Source organism: Ixodes scapularis, unplaced genomic scaffold (genome assembly GCF_016920785.2).
Source record: "Ixodes scapularis isolate PalLabHiFi unplaced genomic scaffold, ASM1692078v2 PGA_scaffold6__148_contigs__length_123643588, whole genome shotgun sequence".
Lineage (NCBI taxonomy): Eukaryota > Metazoa > Arthropoda > Arachnida > Ixodida > Ixodidae > Ixodes > Ixodes scapularis.
In genome coordinates, this window is record NW_024609881.1 from 52,538,798 (window position 1) to 52,561,383 (window position 22,586).

Genomic DNA, 22,586 nt, shown 5'->3' on the forward strand with positions numbered 1-22,586 from the left:
GACGAGGCAGCTTTGCCATTTCAAGCCGGAAAGAACAGTGACCATTACGTGCTGGAACGTCGCCGGTGCTGTGCACAGTCCGAACGGCATCAGTTTAAATTCGTACAGTCCGTCCGGCGTGACGAAGGCAGTCTTCTCATGATCCCGTTCGTCGACATCGATCTGCCAGTACCCACTCTTCAGGTCCATCGACGAAAAGTATTGGGAATGGCGCAGCCGGTCCAGAGTGTCGTCGATGCGTGGCAGCGGGTAGATGTCATTTTTCGTTACGGCGTTTAGTCGACGATAGTCCACGCAGAACCGAAGAGTCCCATCTTTCTTTTTCACCAGGACTACCGGTGAAGCTTACGGACTCTTTGAGGGCTGGACGATGTCGTCGTCGAGCATTTCTTGGACCTGCTTCTTGATTACTTTTCTCTTTTTCACAGATACAAAATACGGCGGCCGATGAACAGGAAGCCCGTCGTCATCAGTAATAATTCGATGTTTCGCAACCGTTGTTTGGCGCACCTTTGACGACGTGGAGAAGTCCTCACTGAACTCGGCGAGAAGGTCACTGAGTTGTCGTCGTCGTTGGGCAGGCAGGGTCGAATTGATGTCAAAATGCGAATGCGGCGTTGTCGTGTGTGGCCACGAAGACAGGTCCCCTGCTATTCCGGCGATTACGGCTGGGTCCGCGAGTTTCTCGGCGTGACCCACAGCGGTGTCTTTGGTAAGGTACTGAGCCTCCTGTCGGAAGTTTTTTACGAGTGCAACAGTGTGTCCGTCTTGGAGCTCCGCGATGCCTCTTGCGACGCCAATCCCTCTTCCTAGAAGCAGCTGGAGGCTTCCCTCGAGCAGAACGTCGCCGCAGAAAGTCTCATCGATCCCGACGGGTACGAAAACACTCGACCGCGGCGGTAAGTTCACGTGGTCTGCGAGGACTCGGACCGCGGATGACGTCGCTTTGGGTTTCTCCCCTGGTGCGGCAGGTTTTCGTAGCGTCAGCCGGTTTGCTCCGAGGTCGATGACGGCGCCATACTCGCAGAGAAAGTCCATTACGAGAATACCGTCCCTCGAACAGTCTTGAAGAACGACGAACTTGACAGGGCACGTCTCACCATGGATCCCGACGCGAGCAGTGCATCTCCCGACTGGTGTGATGAGGTGCCCTCCGGCGGTTCGTTTTTGAGTTCCATCCGACGGCGTCGTGACTTTGCGAAGGCTGTGGGAGAGCCTCCTACTTAAGACTGTGTAGTCTGCTCCGGTGTCCACGAGTGCTGATGCGTCGTGGCCGTCGATGACGATGTTTAGGTTGTAGGACACCGCTGCAGGAGCGTCGTTTCGGTCTCTGGTGGCGTTCGAGCGGGGGCCCACCGACGTTCGTGGAGGATCTTGGCGTCGGTCGTCTACGGCAACTCCACCTCCAGGGGTTACCGCGCCTAGTTTCCCCGGCATGGAGCGAGGGCGACAGGCTTTCACGCCGTGGTCGGTGCATCGGCGAAGCTGGACGTCGTAGAGAAAGCGACCAGAACTCTCGGCGGGACGCAGGCTCGGGGGACTGAGGTCGTTGCGGGTACTCGTCGATCTCCCGAGGTCGTTCACCATAACGGGGGCGCCAGTCGTTCGGGTGGAACCCGCGCAGCCCAAGTCGTCGGTATGGGAATCGGCGGTAGGTGTGGTCTGCTTCCCCGCAGTGGAAGCACAGTGGCCATCGGTCGGGCGTTCGCCACACGTCGGTCTTCCGGGGTGCTCGGGGCTCCTGGCATGCGTACTGGACCTGGTCATCGTGGCGCCGGTCGAGCTGCGGTGCAGGAGACTGACGTCGGTTAGGCGCGACATAGGTGCGAGCAGGAGGCGGTGGCCGCCGGGCCACTGCGGCGTAACTCACCGTCGGTGGTTCCGGAGAGGTGCTGACGAGAACCTCTGGCTGCAGCGCTTGCTGGACTTCTTCCCTGACAATCTCGGCGATTCAGGGCGAAGCTGGACTTGCGGCGGCAGGTAGAAGCTTCTTGATCTCCTCCCGGAGGACATCCCGGATTATCTCGCGGATTTCCGTGGTGTTGCAGCCAGAAGACAAAAAGTCAGCGACGCCGGTAACTCGGTGATAGTGCGCGGCACGTGCTCTAAGGGCACGTTCGATGTTGGTGGCCTCCTTGATGAAGCATTCGACGGTGGTAGGCGGGCTCCGAAGGAGGCCTCCGAAGATATTTTCCTTCACGCCGCGCATCAAGACCCGCAGCTTTTTCTCTTCGGGAGCGTTTGGGTCGGCGAGATTCATCAGGTGGAGAACGTCTTCGACGAAGCTTGTGACGCTCTCGGTCTTCCCTTGAGTTCTCGCTCCTAGGAGTTCTTCGGCACGCTGTCGTCGCTGCTGGGTGGCAAAGATGCGTCGCAGCTCGGCCTGGAATTCTCTCCACGACAAAATCGACTCTTCGTGGTTCTCGAACCAGGTGCGTGCCGTGCCTTCCAGAGCGAGGGAGACTGTCTGAAGGCACTGCTCCGGTGTCCTTGGGTTATGGCGGGCCACTCGTTCGTATTGTTGAAGCCAATCCTCAACGTCCTCGTATATCTCCCCGTAAAATGGCGTCGGAGTTCCGGGTGCGACGGACAGGTAGACGACGGCAGAAGTGGCGGAAGTCTGCGGCTGGTTGGCCATCGGCGTGTTCTTCGGCTTGGGCTTGTCCAGCAGCTGACCGTACTCAGGATCCTCTCTCTTGGTGCGGCGGCTGGTCCGAGTTCCAGGTCTCGCGTTGAGTGATCTTCTCAGCGAGCTTGTGATCGGACTTGCACTGCGGGCCCTCTGAGGGGAAGGCTGCACGAACATGCGGTACCCCGCACCTCCACCAAAATGTCACAAATGACAATGAATGAGGCGATTATAACTGAAGAAACTAAACGTTTAATGGGGGCAAACTTGTGCCCAAAAATTAAAAAAAAGAAACAGAAGATAACCGCAGAGCGTCGCGGGCGTCGAAATCGGCGATAGAGCAGAGTTGAACGCTGGGGCGAAACTGACTCTTGCTCGCTACGCGGAGCACCTTTTGTATACGAGGGTCTTCTGGAACAATCGCCGTAGAAGCTTCGGCTTGTAGAACATTCTGACCTAGAGCAAGCAACGCGATTTTCGAATTTACCAGAAAATCACGACACAGTGAGCAAAAACGCGCACCCGCGACCACGCATCGAACCCTGGCTGGTTGCATGGAAGGCAAGCACCCTGACCGTTAGGCCACGAGCGCGTTGCCTGCTTGGCCCGGTGCTCTCGCGGCATTATCTAGAGGAACATGAAGAAAATATTATTATAAAAGGAAAAAGAAATTCGGCTATTATGAAACTCAAGGCAGTATCGAATTATGATAGATATGAATTCGTCAGTGGCGTATTAAAAAGAGTAATAGTGCCAGGACTGTCTTGGCAATGCGGCACTTACTTGAGATCAGAGCTTCAATCAGGATTGTAAATCCCACAAAAGGGAGTGGGCAGGTTAGCAATATAGCGCCTGGGATCACACCAAATAGGGAAGTGTAGTGACATGGGCTGGTTGTCTTTTGAGAGCAGTAAGGCAATTAGTAATTTGAAATTTGAAGAAAGTTTAACTGAAAGGGATGATACCCGGTGGGCACGAAAAGTATTCAAGCGTCTGCACATTAACAAATTTAAACACAAGATGGATAGACCGAATCTGCAAGTAGAAAAATAAATTCCTACACACTACTGATGGGGCTGAGCAAACTACATCATTAAAAAAGAGAGTTCGAGATGCAGGAAAAAAATGTGCGAGGAGAGAATGCAAAAAAAAAAGTAACTCTTAACCATGTATACACCAACTCAAATTTACAAACAAACCGGAGCAACCCTAGCGGCAAGCCGCTTTCTCCGCAGATGCGCGATGGGGCGTGGGCAAGAATCGACGCGCCCGCATCAACACACTGTTAGAATGTGATGTTGGCGTCAGTGTGAGTCCCTGTGCTCTTAATCGCGTTGGAAGTGTTGATTCTACGACTTCCTAGCTATGTCTTACTAGTTTAATGGCCTGAGCATAAGCAATGAGGGTCGTTACACAAAACACATTTTGTGTGAATAATGTGACGTATGGCGATTCATTTCATGTGGACGCCGCACAATTGATGCTAAAGCCTGATTCAGTCGATGAGATTCTGCTGGCAACTTTTAGTCTCGACGTCGCTCGGGCTGCAAAAGCGTGGACGGTCGCTTCGGCGCTCGAAGTCGATGCTGAAAATCCCCATCCAGGGTCGAACTCAGTGATTCAGGCATAACAAGCTGGTGATGGTCACTGGTGACAATGATCCTCATCTTATATATTCTTTTTACACCTTGCCTCCTGAGCCCAAGCCACCTTAAAACTTAAAAGGTGTTTGAGGACAGCACTTATATCTTGTCGCAATTACCGGGTCAACGTTTTTTTGTTTTTTTGTCGCTGTTGTTTGAATGAGTAGAAGGTGGTTTGAACATCAAGACGCGCTGAACGTGGTCCACGGGGGATCCGGACAACTGGACGTTTTTCCCGCGTTCATATGGGAGCAAAAAAAAAAAAAAAGTGAAGAAAATTGCTTGGCGTTTACGTTGCTTGATTGAAACATTCTAGCACCCGCAAACGTTTAGCGATACTTTCACGGCGCTCTCCAATAGATATTTTACCGCGTACTATGTGTACAATTGATAGATCTTTTTCTGTTAACCTCACGAATGCGTGGCATAATTTTCTACTGGCAGCAGTCGCACCTCGTGGCTGTACCGGAATGCAATGGGTGTTACAAAGTGTAAACTTCCCGCTAAATTTGGTGGGGAAGCTGAATTTGTGTATCGGTCACGTGACCTCAATGTTCCTTCTAAATTTACCGAGAAAAATATATTTGAGTATGGGTCACGCGACATGAACTCATGGCAAATATTTTTTTCTCGTGAGATTTAGCGGGGACACTGAAAATGCGTTGCGGTCACATGAAATAACTCTTCCCGCTAAATCTAGTGAGGAAACTTTAATTTTTGCATGGGTCACGTGACATAAGTCGCGTGACATCGTTTTTTCTAGTACAATTAGCGGGATAATTAAATTGGCGTTGAGGTCACAGTTCACTTAATTTCATCCTATTTATTTATCTTATCTTCCAAAGGTACATGAGAAGTACATTGAATAATGGATGACAAGAATACAAATGGGAACAATATGTAAATATAAAAATCAAAAACAGCTGATTAATTAGGAACATGGTTTATGCAAATATCGACGACAAAACATGCAAAAAAAGCTAAACAAGAAGTAACAATAGGAGGCGGTAACAAAAATTGGTTATAATAAGCTGTTTGGAGCGATTTCCCGCTAAATTTAGCTTGGAAACAGTAGTCATGTGATATCACAGGCCACGACTGCATGAAATCCGGCCTCACTTTATCCGGTTTCACTTAATCCTGCTTCACTAAACCGGCTTGACGAAATGCGAACCAACTAGGCAAAGAACGTTTCACATTAAAAAAAAAATAATGAATATTAAGTTGGAATAATAATTGCTCTATCTCTACGGGTTCATGCGGCTAATGTGGCAGTAACTGTCCAACTAAATTAAAAAAAAAGAAGACCGCCGTATCTATTTGTTGCTCGACAGGTCTTTAATAAATTATTGGTATTACAGCTAGAGATTACGACTTAGTCGGCTGCTGGCCTTTCTGAGAGGTGGTAGTGAGACGGGTTGTAGAAGAGGGGAACTGTCCGATCGGGTGAACAAATCTTTTGTAGAGGAGCGAGTGATAGAGGTGTCGCTGCGCTGTCGCTGTTGTTGGTGTCTTGTTCTGCTTGCATATGTTAGGAAAAGGTGTTGCGTATGTTCACTGTTGTCTGTGACTGTCTTGCGCTTGAATGTTGGCGTCTTTGTATACTAGCCCTCGCAACTCTTTTCTTTTGCCATTTTGAGTGCCTTCTTTTTGTAGCTACACCAGTCACACTACGTTGCGCTCGTCGCCAGACCGCCACACGCAAACACTGACGTCTTGCTTGTGCGAGATACGGTGCCCGTGCTTGAAGCCGGGTGTTTGGCGTGACTAATAGTCAGTCGTTGGGGATAAGACGTTACAAGTAGCGAGGTTACCGGTAACGCGTTACTTTTATCGTTAACGTAGTAACGTCCTTTTTACGTTTTTCAAGGCAGTAACGGATTATGTACGTTACGTATCTCAAGTAGCGAGTAATGCTTTTATGTTACTCGTTACATATTCTTCCATAGACTTCAAAAAATTCAATTAAATAGTTTTTGCTTTTCCAGAGGCGCCAGGTAATATAATTTATTTTCGTTTCCGCGTTTTTCTTTGCGTTTTTCCTTGAAAGTATTTAGATAGAACGGTAAAAAAGATAAGTTAATTGTGCTCAGTTTTTGTATCTACATAATATTTCTTGAAATATGTCGCTTCTGACTACCTGTAACGTCAAAATAATAAAACGTGTTAATTCATAAAGAAAAAACTAACGGAAAACTGAAGTTACTCTTTGACGTTAACGATAACGTGTTCCTTTTATTTTGATGTAGGATAGGTCCTTAACGTGCTCTTTTTATTTGCGAGTAACGAGCAACGTAATTCGTTACTTTTTTTCGGTAACACCTACATACAGCACTGGTTTTAGCACGCGTGAACGAAGCTGAATAGGCACATAGGCCATCACTTAGAGAAAACTAAGACGTTTGAAATATACCGCATTCAAACTTGAGTGTATTTGAAGCACAGTTCAAAATTGTAAGTACACAATAAATAGACCAAAAATATACACTTCTTTTTTTTACTTAGTACTAAGATATATTTCAGATTTTTTTTTTTAAATACCTTTATTTAAACTATATTCGAAGTTCCCTTTATGCTTTCTGAAATATCTAAATACTAAATTAGTAGGCGCAAGATACCCTTTACATAGATTTTTCAAATATTTATTTATATCATGCAAAATATACTCCAACCCTTATAAAAATGCAACGATTAAAAATATGTGCAAAATACACTTAAAATACCTGGAAATCGTGAATACTGTTGTGTTATACTCTAAGTATCCTTTGACTGCAATATTTTGGTAGTTTGAATTAAGCAACCAAAGTACTGAAAAGCTCGCCTATCAGAAGTTCGCTTCAAGCAGATGTGGAGTACACTGAAGTGCCTAAATGCATTTGATTAGTTTGTCAATTGAGTTGTGCAGCATCGCACTGATAAGTCAGCGCAGTTTATGTTATTGTTTTGTTTTTTTCCATCAAGAACACACTTGATGAGTATCTTGCACAGCAACCACAAACGGGGTTCGGGAACTAGAACCACAACACTTGCTGATGCTGGAAAGCTTCAGCAAGTGCTGTGAGCAGATATGTTTGGCGTGGAATTGTGTTAGCACAATGTTAGTTCACTGAATGTGTATACTCACCTTTGTACGTAATGTGAGTAGTGACTTTAATATAGGGACGTTATTGACCATATTAAATAGTCAACTAGTAAAGAAAAGCAAAATAACTATTTTAAAGTGAAGAAACTAGCTTGACTCGCTTCATCCTGGGTGGTGTTATGCAGAGAAGCAATAATATTTCTTCTAGGAGCCGTTTTTGTGGATATTGTTTTAGCCACTGCGCCGCTTTATTATTAGTCGTATTAATGCTTTTAGTAAGAGATATCGTCCACGAACTTCAAAACCTTGTTTCCCCTTTGGCAGACTCCCGAGGAGAAGATCGAATACTTGGAGCCTTAATAAGTGCAGAGCTGGTCACCGGCGAAATGATTACCTTCAATATGTAGGCTAGATAAGGCTCTAGAGCAGTCGAAGGGACTGTGATTCAGGTGTTCAGTGCGTCATGGTGCTTGTGTTCCTTTCTAATGTGTATTTGTGGATGTATTTAGTATTACCTTCAAAAACCGCATGTACACATTTGCTAACAAAAATGTGTAGCTGGTTTCTAGCGCACAAATCGCATCTTGAGGGGGAAGGAATTTTATTTTTGGTATATCTGAAATCTTTTCTGATTAATATTTATAATATATTTTGAATACCTTGCGCACGTATTTCGAATGGCGACAAAATAATAGAGAATGATTACAAAATGAATATTCATATTCAATGTATTTCAAGTCCGTTTCAAGTACGGCCTCTTTTTGCTAAGGAATGCACTATCACATCGGCAGAGAGTCGTCTTCATCCAGCAGATACGAATCCAAGTTCTGATTAATCTGACCGCCAGCCTTTCTGGTGTTGGTCGCAATTTCCGCGCTTTTTTCCCAACACCCGCTGACAAAACCCATCTGCTTTCTCGTCCTCAACAAGATTTTCCGTGCTTTCCACTTCACACCAAGTCACGATACCTCAAATGCTTTCTCGTGCAGCGTCCTATAAGACTGCTACGATATTTGATCTGGGAGTCCGCGATCTGTCCCGTCTACGCGCAACCATGCTCCAACTTGCTCTCAGCAGGTGGCGGGAGACGGTGGCTATGAACGCATTTATGCCTTGTAGAAAATCGTGGACCGATCTTCTATCAGAGTATTCTGAATGTAACGACGTCAGGACGTTCAACCGCGGTGGGGGCACAGACGTAGGCCCCGGCGTTTCCAACACCTGCGAAAGTGTCCCGAACATAGCCGTCATGGAGCGCATGAGCTCACCGACGTCTATCACGTCTCCTGCGGGAGCTGGGGTCCCAGGCTCTGACAAAGTTCGTGAGCACACAACTCCGCTCACCGAAACACGTCCGGCGGCGTCCGACACTCGCTGAGCCTCGCTCTTGGGCAAAGAGCGAGGCTCAGCAAAGAGCGAGGAAGCCGTGCGCGCTTCTGAGCGAGATACGGGCCGAGCACTCAGGAGCGGGGAACCGGATGCAGGTGGTGTGGGAAAGAGCGCGGAGAGGAGATGATCGGGAAGGTGCAAGAAGGAGGGGAGCAGGAACAGGTAGTGTATATAGAGCGCTCGGAACGAGGAGTTAAAATGGCAGGAAAGCGCCCTTTCCCTCTCTTGGTGGCCCTGAAAATTCAGTGCAAGGGCTTTATATCCTGGAGGCGTTGAAGAAAAGCGCGCTCAGCGTCACTAAGAGACACTGGTGTTACGTAATCTGTTTCCATGCAAAATCTTGTCTTAGACACCACCTGAACCAAGATCACCACCCACCCCAAACGCTGAGAGACTAAGAGTCGTCCTGCCCTAGGCAGAGCCTGAACTCAGAGGATCACCCGACTTTTAAGGAGAACTGCACCGAAAGTATAGCCTATTTTATTGGCTAAATGTCAACCATCTCGCGACCACACCATAAAGTCACTAATTTTGAGGGCGGAAAGACACCAAACATTTTGTTTAACAAATAAACCTAATGGTGCTACGTCAAACTATCCCTAAAAGCAACGCAGCTCCGCGGATAAACAGCAGCAGGCTTTGTCCTCTCAAGCCCTGTCGAACTTGACCGAACCGGATTTCTCTTGTCTCTCGCGACTATTGAACTCGTGCGGCAAGTAGGGAGCAAAAATCCTGAACGGGCAGGTTCTAACGCGCTGACGCCACCAAGTGGCGAATTTCACAACCAAACCAGCTTCCCTGTAGCTTTGTCCATGAAGGTAAACGTGACGTCACGAATGCGCTAGAGGCGCGGCATCTTCCGAGTCGCATCGTGCTCTCCGATGACTGCTCTTCGAGTGCTCACTGCAATCGGATATTTGGAACGAAGCATATAGCCATTCGTTCCAATTACAAACGTGCAATTGTTGTTAGCTTATTTTGTTTATCACGTTTAACTAATATTTGAAAGTGAAAGACGCATTTAAATTTTAATTTTGGTATCATTTTAAAGCTGCCATGCCACGCTTAAACGCGTTGGCCAGATAATTAAACCTGCAGCCATATTTATTTTTTTTTTTTACCAGGGTCGCAGATTTATTTTATTACAAAATGGAATCAGCGCGCAAACTACGAAGACACAAGGAAGAGAAATTGACAGGACAAGCGCTGGACTTCAACTGAACGTTTATTGAAAAAGAAACTAACGAGGAAAACAAACGAACCACCAAATCATCACCCCATCAAAACGTGCTCAGAAAAGCTACCTCTCTCTTAAGTAAAAAAATCGATGTTTGGCTGACGCATTGGGCACCTTCCTTTCCTATCTCAAATGCTTCGAGCAGCTCGCGTGCTGTCTTATCGGCCCCTCTTCCCAAAATCGAGATGCGATCAAATATCGGCTCGCACGAGCAAGTGCTGCAGTGGAAAGGCAAGTGACCGGCCGAGGTTGATCGCAGCGAAAGCGCGTGTTCACGTGCTCGGTCATTAACACATCGGCCAGTCTGGCCGATGTATACTCGACCACAGCTTAACGGGATCCTATAAACTACCCCCATCGCGCACTCGACGTACTTGTTTCTGTGCTTTACGGAACATCTATTCCTTCCCGTTCCCCTGTCCGCCACTCTGGGGCATAGCTGCAGCATCTTGCTGGGCGCCGAAAAGACAACCGGTACATCATAGCGCCCCGCAATCTTTTTTAGATTGTGGGAAACCTTGTGTAAATATGGGATTACTTGCGGTCTCCCATTTGGCCGGTCTCTTGGTTGTTGGGGTCCCGTCTTTACCTTTCTTAGTAGCTTTTCTGCTACCGCCAACAGAACTGTCGCTGGGAAGCCCGCGGAGCTAAGCCGATCAATCTGCTTTTCAAAACTCTCCTGCAACGTGTGGAGGCAAGATTTTTCTAAGGCCGCCTGCAAACAAGATGACGCGATGCTCCTCTTAACCAACTTGGAGTGTGCGGAATCAAAGGGCAGGAGCCCTTTCTTTGTGCGTGGATGATAAAGCCAACACACGTGCCGCTCGGTGAACTTCATTTTCAAATCAAGATACTGCAGAAACAAGCCGTTTTGGCGCTCATGCGTAAACTTCAATCCCCCAGAATGACGCGTGAAAACGTCTAACACTGAATTGACAACGATGTCACCCGAGTTCCCTTCAGGCCTGTTGATCATCACCAGGTAGTCGTCTACGTATCTAAATACCTTGGTGACCAAGCTCGAATCTAAATTCTCGCTAATGGTTTTGTCTATCTTCGCCAAAAAAATATCACACAACACTGGAGCTACGCATGCGCCTATGCAAATGCCCTGTCTCTGCAAGTAGTACACGCCGTCAAAGCGAATGAAGGTCGACTGTAGATAAAATCTGAGAAGTTCCAAGAAGCTATCAACTCCCACACCGCTAGCATTCTGGAAACCAACCACCCCCCTATTTTCAATACAATCGCGTACCGACGTGAAAAGGCCCCCATGGGGAATAGAGTAAAACAAATCCACTACGTCTATAGAAAACGCAGTCGTATTCGTAAGGGTACCGGTTCTTAGGTAATCCACCACCTCCTGGGAGTTTCGCACCAGAAACGGGTCACTTAACCGCAGAGAAGCCAACTGCCCCAGTAGGTACTGGCTCACTGACCGTTGCCAAGTCCCCCTCTCAGTGACAATGGTCCTAAAAGGTGAGCCCTCCTTATGAGTCTTGACCGTGAAAAAGGCCTCCAAGTGCCCCACCTTGCTTTTCTTAATTTCCCTTTCTTTTTTTTTTTTTACTTAAGAGAGAGGTAGCTTTTCTGAGCACGTTTTGATGGGGTGATGATTTGGTGGTTTGTTTGTTTTCCTCGTTGGTTTCTTTTTCAATAAACGTTCAGTTGAAGTCCAGCGCTTGTCCTGTCAATTTCTCTTCCTTGTGTCTTCGTAGTTTGCGCGCTGATTCCATTTTGTAACGATGAACCAACTCGCCTGCATTGCCACTTTGATTTATTTTATTACCTGATAAAGGCCATATACATATATAATTTCAATGCACGCTGGACGAAACTTTCAAAGCGCCACAGGGAGGTGCCGATTTTTCCGGCCAATTTCATAACGAATTCGGATATTTTTTAAAGCGTGAAATCCCGATATCAAAACTTTCTTTGTTCATCTGTCCGTCCGTTCATGTCCCGCTAAATTTAACGGGGAAATGGACGGTAGGGGACTCGAGTCAACGTGACCTACATACTATTTCAGTCACCACGCTAATTTTATTAGCGAAATTGGCCGTCAGGTGGCCTAAACAACAATTTAACCTTCCCACAAAATATTTCGGGAAAATTAATGGCCCTTGACGTCACGGGACCTATATGCACCAATTTTGTTTCTCCGCTACATATGGCGAGTAAATTCTTGTCACGAGACCTGATGTCACGTGACATCAAATTGAAATGGTGAATATGTACCGCGACATCAGGTCACGTGACCTATATATTTTGACTTCGAGCTTTTTGGTTCAAAAATTTTGTGAGTTGAAAGAAAACATTTCCTTTGCTTTTGCATGGGAATCCTCAGCGCTGGGACCAGTGTGTCCAATGAATGACTCGATGGAGTACTCCTCCCGAAGGTCACCAGTGGTCGGCTCAAAGGCCGGAGCGAGCACTGACCAACCCCTAGCCTCTGCGGCTGCAATTGGTATGACAATTTTAAGATTTCTCTTACTCATGCGCTTTTCTTTATTTAGCTTTTAGCCTATCGTGTCTTGCACTGAATGATGTGTTGACATTGTCATGAGCAGCTCCAGCGGCATAGGAAGTGCTTGGACCATGAGAGGGTGATGGGTGAAGTGAGGGAGAAAAAAGGAATGGTAAAAAAAAAGAAGTTGGCCCTGCCGGCATTAAAAAAAATAATTAGAGATTTTCGAATGTCCCGTTCCTCCTTCCCCTTTACCTCGTACTGCATGTGCTACCCAAGTGGCGCTCAAAATATATATATGCATATATTTTTTTGCTTAAAGCGCACATTGAGAAATTGTGCGATCGATTCCGCAGCCTGAAGATTGTACCGTTAAAATGCGCTCTCGCTGCGTATCCCAAGATTGCTTATTCGTTTACAGCCGGAACTTTAATAAACAAAAAAGGGCCATTTCTCAGGACGATCATTATTTTTCATCCTGCAGAGGTGCTGCAGAAAGGTGGTAATGCCGCCGACGCCGCCGTGGCCGCAGCAGCCGTGCTTCAGGTTCTTCAGCCTTTCGCCTCGGGGATCGGCGGTGACTGCTTCTGCATATTCTATAAAGCAGCCGACAAGTCCGTTCAAAGCATCGACGGAAGGTTGTACAAGTGTTCTTACGTTATTTTCTTTGTGCGTGTACCTTTTTTTGAGTTTCAAAATATGGCCTGTAGTCTGCACTCCGTTTTACCTTCCGGTAAAACACGGCGGGGGCTACAATAGATTGGAGCCAACCCGCAGCTGTAAGCATGACACGTGACCTTCGGGTTGGCTGGAGCAATCTGGGGTGAGAAGAGTCACGTGACAGGCACTGACCGCTGGATTGGTTAAGGTGGCTCCTCAAAGTCTGTCGTTTATGATCGAAAACTCAAATGTAGTGGGAAAGCCGATTGTATGTGGAGCGGTACTGCGTAAGATTTTTGTATATTTCGTTTGCAACCGTCGCTCATATATCGAGAAATATCCCGTGAACGGCAGCTGAAACAGCGCGGTGTACGCGGGGGTATTTAGGCGCACATCGCAAGCAGAATTGTACCATGTCATGCGGGACTCAAAGTTTAAAAATGTGTACTAGAATTCATCCCGAAATCGGACGAATAAACGAACGTGCGAAAAAGTGTTTAAGGGTGATTTCAGATAAGATCGACCAAAGGGTGGCTGGTCGACATTTTTAAATCAACTGATGTTTTTATATGACTTTGTCTAGTGTCTGGTATAAACGAATCCACACTTAGTTTTGACCAGAAAAAAAATTTGGAGACAAGAAAAATCGTAAGGCAGGGAGAGGTGGACAGTTGCAATAACGCGCACTGATGGAGGGGGCAAGTTTGAAAGTGAATAATTAAAACAATAAAATTAGGAGAATTTTAAAACTTTTTACAAACAAACTATGGGTACAACTTGCTTGTAATATAAAGTAATAATGTTTATTAAAACTTTATTTAGTTTTCTAAAAATTGCCAAACATGCCTGCTCGAACGACAAATGGCAAACTTTGGAAATCTGTATCTCATGAAATAATTTAATCATTATTACATAACTTGCAGACATTATTTTACTAATATATGGCTAATATTGAAAAAATAAATAAGGTATCTGAGTGACACAATAGTTACAATATATTTAGGCAAACATGGGAAAAAAATCAAACAAAGAAAAATTCCAATGCGAATAAAAAAAAACAACACCACCTTCGATTTTTTTTAAATTTGGGTACCCTGTTATACTCTATTTCGGCATTCATTTCTATTAAAAACATGTTGCATCATTGCACTGTGAAAGAAGAAACAACTCCCCAAAGTAGAGTCCTTTTTCAAAGCCTACACTTAGCAGTGTCCTATACAAGAAGTGACTCTGAGTTCCAGTTTCATGAAACTTGCACAAATCTTTTATATACATTTATTCAGATGAGGTCATTGATAAAAAAAGCGATCGGTCACACAGTAAAAGGGAGGAGAAACTATATACAGCATTTTACATAAGCGTACAAAGTGGTATCATATTAGAGACTAATGATTTGAGAAAAGATGATGCAGTGTGAAGTTGTACCTTCCGGTATATTTTACATCTAGAGTAAAATAAATAACTTTACTTCCACACACAAAAACAAAGATATAATAGTAAGATATTTAGGTTGGCTGTGTATTTACGATTACAAACAATTTCAGGTGACGGATGCCATAGTGCCTAACTGGAGCAGCTTCGATGCTCTCGGTGTATGAATGAATCGTGGCAAGCCGATATATTTTATAATGCTCGAGGATAACATTTTGGGATTTTTTTATAGTGATCAGATAAAAATTATTAGTAACCACTAACAAAAACAGTAGGTTAAATACCCCGTGAAGAAAAATGTGATAAATAAGATGTCCCTGCATTCAAAATGAGCAGTCATTGGGAAATCAAATTCGGCACTTTACGCTAAGGCTTTCCTCGCTGTACCCATTTAATAAAGTTGCTTCCAAGCATATCCGACTGTCCGTGCTACATATACGTCACAGGTCCCTTCTGTTGATGACTTGCTGAGCCGCCACGCGTGCCAAGACTGAATGCCAGGGAAGGCGCGCACCGTCAGCCACTCTTCTTTTTTTTGTTCACGATACCGAACAACCTCATTTTCGTCCAGATATACAAGATGCACGCCTTTCAGTTTTTTTGATAGAACGCACACCATTGTCCTGGCCGTCTGAATTGCGCTTACTGAACGTTCTCTCAGGTTGTTCAGCGTGGCCTGGTGCTTCACGAGTCCGCCAACTCCGTCACATGCATTTTTCCCATGTCCAGATGCAAAAAATAACCACTGGGCTTGTGGGCAATCGTCCTTTGCAAATTGGTGAAGCTGGTAGCGATTCTTGAAATGACTGGCGGCGCCGTCACTTACGTACGTCACGTACGAGTATACCGCAACGTTGTCTTCAACCCACTCCTTCACTTTTTCTAGAGCCAAGCAAGCGTGAGCGGCGTCGTGACACAGGTCCTCACTGATGATGGCAAAGCTGTTTGTAGATTTGATTGTCGTCACTAGACATGTAAATATCGAAACTTGTTTTTTTTTTCCAGGGATATGCTTGCACTTCGTCAAGAAGCACGATGGTCCAGTTTTCAGCAAGGTCAAAATGAAAGACAATGCTCCCGCGTGGCATGCACTGTTTTTCATCGTAGATCGCTTTACCTTGCGTTTGCCGGATATGGTTGTGAAGTACCCAACTTCCAACCGTCACTTGGATGACTTTTAGTAAAGTCTCAGGTTCCGAAGTTTTTTTCACAAGGTCGCCGGACTCCCATGTTGCAAGCACAATCTCTTCATCCTCCGGGATATCAAGTTCCTGGAGTGTAAGAAACTGGCCTTTTGGGCAGTGATCACAGTCTCTTTGAAGGCACAGTTCTGTTGCTGGGTCGCACAGAAATGCCGAGTTCATTTCACCAGTGTTGAATGTTGAGCCTGTAACGTTTAGAGCGGCAATACAAAGATAATAATTGGCGCAGCGCACACAAACGCACACTTCCTGGTGTGGAATACATTGGACCCATCTAGGGCGCAACGAATAAAATTTCGTTAGCCCAACGCCGGAATCGGGATGCTTGTCTTTGTATATACGGAAGGCCTCTCGTATTGAGCGTGTCATGAAGCGCTTTGGCACGAACGTTTTCTCTCCGTTGAGCATGACAGAGATGACGTCCTTCTGGATGGGACTTTGGCGCGAACATTGTAGCTCGTCTTTCGTGAAGTACTCTAAGGCAGCAGACAGGTTCTCAGGGCTCACCTTGCACCTCGTGTAAGGATCCGGCTCATACCACACGCCATGCTTTTCCTTGAGTTTTCGGGATTTACTGATGAGGTACATTGAGGCCTGTGGAATCATCTTTTGAACCTCATTCTTCGTCAGTGTTGACGGCAGGAGTGTAAGCAGTTGACAACGTTCCCGGAGAGAGGTGGCGGTTTCAAAGGCCTGCCGAAAGTTGTCCACCCACTCAGTGCATGTGGAGCATGTTGGTTCGGACGACCCCGATGGTGCGCCCCTGTCGTACGCAATACGTAGCCTTGAGCGTATATTCTTGACAGCAACCTGCTCCAGTTCTGTCTGCTTTCTCTTGACATAGGCAGGCCTGTCCCGACTTCTTACGACGCTTGGTTGTCTCAGCGGCGACACATCTGTAGGTAGTATGCTGCGATTTAGATCTTCAATTGCTTCTTCAGCTGGCACAAATATGTCAGGGCACTGCTCTGAGCTTCGCATCGAGATCTCCTTAGTGATGTGCATGAAGCAATGGTAGCACAGAAAGTCCGTCGCACTCACTTTGGTGGAACAGTCAGGCGGAAGAATTTGCTTCAACGAGTTTAGGTCCAACTGGCCAACACTTCGAAAATTCCACTGCTTTGGTATAGTCTTTTTGTGTTTGCAAAAGTAATCTGCACAAAACACTCGTTCGGAGCTCCAGGACGTCTTCATAATGTATACATCAGGGGTGGCCAAGCTGCGGCTCGCGAGCCGCATGCGGCTCTTCCCGTGTTTGAGTGCGGCTCGCGGCTCCCTTCCCTACTCCCCCCCCCCCCCCCCCCCCCCGGTTCCTACTCCTCCGCCTCCCTTCTCGTCACACGAGCACTTCCCCAAAAAGAGAAATGGAACGCGTTTTAAATCGGAAAAACAGGTTGCGGTTTGGTAGTCTTGTGCTGCTGCTACCTTGCGTATAGTTGGACTGTTTTTGACTTGGATAGTTTGAAAGTAGTTCAAGTTTCGTTTATTGCTCTGGACAAAAGTTTGCCCCCCGCGGCTCTTAGAAGTTTCGTGGTTTTGTTTGCGGCTCTTAGGCTGGGTCCGCCTGGCCAGCCCTGGTATACATAAATAATAGAAATTAAACCCCAACTGATGGCATATAATTGCCAAGTGAAAGAACTACTGGGTGCACAAGTGACAAGTCCGAGGCTGAGGAGCTCACTCACTGCAAACGTACATTTGAAAAGAGAGGTCACAACTGAGGCTGTCGGCAAAGCTTGATCCACGTCAAAGGAAGAAAGAGGGAAAGTCTCCAGACAAAAAATTCTGGTCAGCGGCCTTCGAATAAGACTTTCCGGAATCGCACTGTCGTCCCTCCACGCGCTGATATGAAAGCACCCGAGCTTCTACCACGTGGTTCATGACACAGCCTGAGCCATGTCGGCGACCGGTTCGCGAGGGGTTGGGGTGGGGTTACGTTGATGGTCACTCGGATTAGCCCTTGCTGTACTGAGCTACCGCCTGCAGTGCCTTATCGCCGGCTGGTGTCAACAACGAGAACACACACACCCTGTCTACACCAAAACTACAAGCGTTCACCGCACACGCGTCGCCGCCGCTTTTAAGCTTTTGTGAAATTGCTTTCTTTTGCCGCGGAGAACCGCCTTATCTTAACTACGTGCCTGAAATCCTTCCAGGTGGGCGTACACAATATCAAGCGTTTCGAGAAATGCCCGTGGAGTAGAACTATGGGAAAATCCGGAGCCCGCGATGTCGATATCGTCGCCGTTGTGTTAGTACGCCGTCGCGTACTGCAGTCTCCCGTTGGGGGAGGGGGGGGGCGGTCTTACTACGATAACATGGCGACAGCGTTTACACTCTATGTATTTACGCGAGGCTCGAGTATTTGGGGATAATGCTGCCGGTTGGTGTGCCCCTTTGTGCCTGATATTATCGCCCGTGACGCCAGCGAGTGAGATGGCGACAGGCATGACTGCTCAGTAAACAGGCGTCGGCGGCCATGTTTTGCTGGTTGAAGCGAACCCCTTTGTCCTTGACAGCGAGCGGGGAAATGCGAAAAAAAGATTGTATTGGCCGTTTTGCCAGAACTAGCGACAAGTGTCGTCTGCGGTTTCCGGCAACTATTTTGCCATAATCGTGAGCGTAGCGAGGAAATGATTTTTGCTAGCCACAGAACACTACCACGCAGAAAGGGAATGCTTGAACATGTTTTTGTTCTGGATATATATCAGAGATATATATGAGAGAGAGAGAGAGAGAGAGATGAAGGTAGAGCGGAAGAGGGAATAGCATATAGTGTCGCAGGAGAATAAAGTAAACAAAGTTCCTAGTGGCCGATGGCTGCATGATCTTTTCTCGGATCACTAGTCCGTAATATGATACCTCTTTGTACACAGTAGTTTCTCCTTAATTTAAGTGTGTGAACGATTTCTTTAGTTATCATTGGCCTCATCTGAATAAAAATATATAAAAGATGTGTGTTGGTTTCATGAAACTGGAACTCAGAGTCAGTTCTTGTATTAAAGACTGCTAAGTGTAGGCTTTGAAAAAGGACCCTACTTTGGGGAGTTGTATCTTCTTTCTCAATAAAATGATGCAACATGTTTTTAATGGAAATGAATGCCGAAATAGAGTATAACAGGTTACCTAAATTTTAAAAAAATCGATTGTGGTGTTTTTTTTTTTATTCGCATCGGAATTTTTCTTTGTTTGATTTTTTTTCCATGTTTGACTAAATATATCCTAACTATTGTATCACACAGATACCTTAGTTATTTTTTAAATATTAGCTATATATTATTAGAATAATATCTGCAAATTATATCATAATGATTAAATTATTTCATGAGATACAGACCTCCAAAGTGTGCCATTTGTCGTTCGAGCAGGCATGTTTGTCAATTTTTAGAAAAATAAATACATTTTAAATAAATATGATTATTTTATATTACAAGCAAGCTATGCCCATAGTTTGCGCCTAAAACGTATTAGAGTTCTCCTAATGTTATCGCTTTAGTTATTCACTCTCAAACGGGCCCCCTCCATCAGTGCGCGTTAAGGCAACTGTCCACCACCTCATGCCTTACGATTTTTCCTGTCCCCAAGTATTTTTTCTAGTCAAAACTAAGTTTGGATTCGTTCATACCAGACACTAGACAATAACATATAAAAACATCAGTTGATTTGAAAATGTCGACTAGCCATCCTTTGGTCGATCTTATCTGAAATCACCCTTAATGCAATTTCAGACAAAAGCACTTTTTTTTTGCTCGAACTTACACGCATGGTCTCATGAAAAATGTTGTTGTAATTAACCTAGTACAGCACACACGTGAAGTTTGTTCTTCAACAAATAAAAGTAAACTTGCTTTTCTAAGTTCCTTTCTTTTGTTTTGTTTTTTCGCTTGCTTTTTTTCACAATTGTTTCAACCTGAAAGGCGTCAAGCAACGATTTTTTTTTTTAGCTTTCAAGTTTCAAATGTAAACTCTGCTCATCTATTCACTGAAGTAAGGCAATTAATGGATGATGGCCTCAAAGCAAATGTTTTGTCTGCTCGTTTAAAAAGCGATGCTATTGGTAACAATTTTAAACATGTCAAGTCATTGTTTTCAAACTAAACAAGAATATAAAATTGTAAAAGGGTCTTGGTTAGTTCCAATATGAGTAAGAGGAAGCAAAGACGATGATTCGTCTTGAGCCAGCATATCAGTAGTGATATTCATATACGGTAGCACACTCTATAATTTTGTTTTGTTTATCATGGTATTCGAGTTTCGTTTGTTATGAATATGTAGTCTACCTGTCTAACTACATTGTGACACTTGTTCAAATTCGCTTCACAGTGGAAGGAGTCCAGCGAGGCTGACCATGGAGCTGCTCCGGTCGAGGGGATTCGGCGAGAGAAACCTCCCCGGCCGAAGAAGCGGTCTCACGGCCACAGTTCCCGGGGCGGTCAAAGGATGGTTCGACACGGTGGAGCTCTTCGGAAGTAAAAAGGTACATCGGGAAGAAGGGCACGCCGAAAGCAAAACTCTGCTCATTGCAGTTATTTTTTTTTTCTGACAATCTTGAGCAATTTAGCAACTAAACCAAGGTGTATATGCTTAGTTTTACTGAGTTTCAAGTTTCGTATTTTGAGTACCTTATTGCAGTTGTCTTTGCTACCACAATTCTCATTCGAACCAATGACCTTGTTTCAGTACTCTTCTCTGCATGCGTAGACCATTCCCTCATATCTCGCTTTCCGCTGTCACCATTTTCAAACCACTTCGTCACGCACGCCCAAAGTTGTGAGCCCCTATCTTGGCGCAAATTTCGTTTTTCCCCCTACTGCAGTCAGTGGGACACTTCTCTGTTTTTGTGCCGTAGACCGCGCTTCGTATCGACGCGGAGCATTTTCGGTACTCCTCCAAAAGATTCCCCATTGACGTCACACCAAGCATCATGTCACCTGTTACCTGGCGTCAGCTGACACCACGACGTGGCTTTGTTAGATGAAGTCACGTTGCGCAGTGACGCCGCGGGACTTAATGACGTCGGGCGACACCCTGAGCCACGTAATGTCATGAAATCACGTGATGCAGTGACGTCACGTCACAATACGTCGTCAAGTGACAGTACGCCGTCACATGATACCATGAAGGCACGTAGAAACATAAGTATGAGACTGCTGCTACTGGAAACAATAAAAACAGAACGATTTTCACCAACAATGAAAAAAGGTTCTCGGGCGATGGAATCACTAAATCTAGGTGGGTGTTAAGTCGGCAACACCACGGGCGTCAAATCAGTTACAATCACTTGAAACTTGGGAGTGCGATTTTGGGAAGTGTTCTTCAGTGAACACCAGGTGGTGTTAGTTTGTGTCCAATCATAAAGCTTAATGCGTTCGATAGCCACATTAACGTAAGGGAACAGTTCATGCATACACATGCAGTTTCGTTGTTCCCTGGATTTAAAACTTGGGCGCAGGATTCTCGAAGTGTTCTTCAATTATCACAAAAGCAGTCCTAGTTTCTGTCCAATAAAATTGTTTAACTGGTTCACGAAATGTTCTCTACTTAATGAACCCTCATTAATTCCAAAACGCTTTGAAACTTTCGGCCGGTGTGTTACTCGGTTTAATACGAAACGTCTATGCGGACTCCATGGTGCGCGCTCGCACCTTTACCGTTCATTCAGTCCGTCTGCTTTGAATTGACACCTTTGCGGCTCCGACGTCGTGCCACAGCTGTGTCAGTGTTTCAATTTACAGGTTGTGTAAGTGCCTTGACTTTTTTTTTAATTGTTTTTGAGTATCGGTGGCTATAGGGCATCAGAAGTAATGGAGACTAATCGCATTATGTTAATCTGCTCTGACAATCGGAGGCATGTTGACATTCTCGTAGTTTGTTGCTCGTAGACAACCCCTCATACAGTCATCGTTACTCGAAAAAGGTCAATTCCGATGCCGATTTCGTCTTTTATAAATGGCGGTGATTAAACAAAATCAAACTTTAGTTAGGTTAATGCATTGTTGCCATAGCACCATGCATCGTCCTAGATTCAGGCTCCGACCGTGATCGTGCCGAAGCCGCCCAAAACCGCGCCCTGCTGGCCCCGTCGCGCTGAGAAGAGCACGACCAAAGTTAATTTCAGAGCGGTCTAGAGCACACTGCTTCACATTATTTCTCCAATTCCGCTGATCGGTGTACCTATACGATCAAGGTAATCGAATGAGCGATTCGGGTCAGAGGTTAGCTTCACCGTAAAAGCTTGATTAAAAGAGTAAATGATGGGTATAACGAGTTCAAATAGGCACTTATGTTCTCCCAGGTGTCACCCAAATCTCGGCGGAAAAAGATCGCAATGCCGCGCCCGCCAAAGTTTATCGGCACGAATCCGCCCGGTGGCTTTTGTTTGGACAAATCGACACATGGAAATTTCTGTCTTTAGCGGGAACGACTGCCGGCTCGCACTATTAGCATGTGATTATATATAGCTTTTACACTAGGTTGTCTTGAATTCAAATTAAATCTTCCTTTGGCACATCATCCAGCTTCAAGCTTTTGCCGGCATTCCAGGCAAGCGCGTCCGGCTCGTTAGGCATACGAAGGTTCTCGAGGACACTCTAATAACACGCACAAGCTCACTCAATCTTGCGCACTGACGTGGGCACCAAACGTACCGGTGAGAACAGCTAGCCTAGAACACAAGCCAGGAGCAACATATTAAAATCACGAAAACTAGCGTCCCTCTGGTTCCGTTATCCCGACATTCCGAACGGCGATCCCTGAAAGGGGCTGATGGGGCGCTCGCGCGAGGGCCGCAAAACCGGTTCGCCGGTTCCGATACTAACGCCGCCGAGATGCTGGCGTTCAACACGT

The 22,586-nt window shown here is 45.9% G+C and overlaps 1 protein-coding gene across 1 annotated transcript in view; it reads left to right on the plus strand.

Moving 5' to 3' along the window:
- Positions 1-22,586, plus strand: part of LOC8039620 (glutathione hydrolase-like YwrD proenzyme) — a 259,339-nt gene that overhangs the window by 177,900 nt on the left and 58,853 nt on the right. The window contains exons 2-3 of the mRNA XM_042294763.1: positions 12,932-13,085; positions 20,064-20,217. Of these exons, the coding sequence (XP_042150697.1) occupies positions 12,932-13,085; positions 20,064-20,217 (308 nt within the window). The remainder of the gene's footprint in view (positions 1-12,931; positions 13,086-20,063; positions 20,218-22,586) is intronic.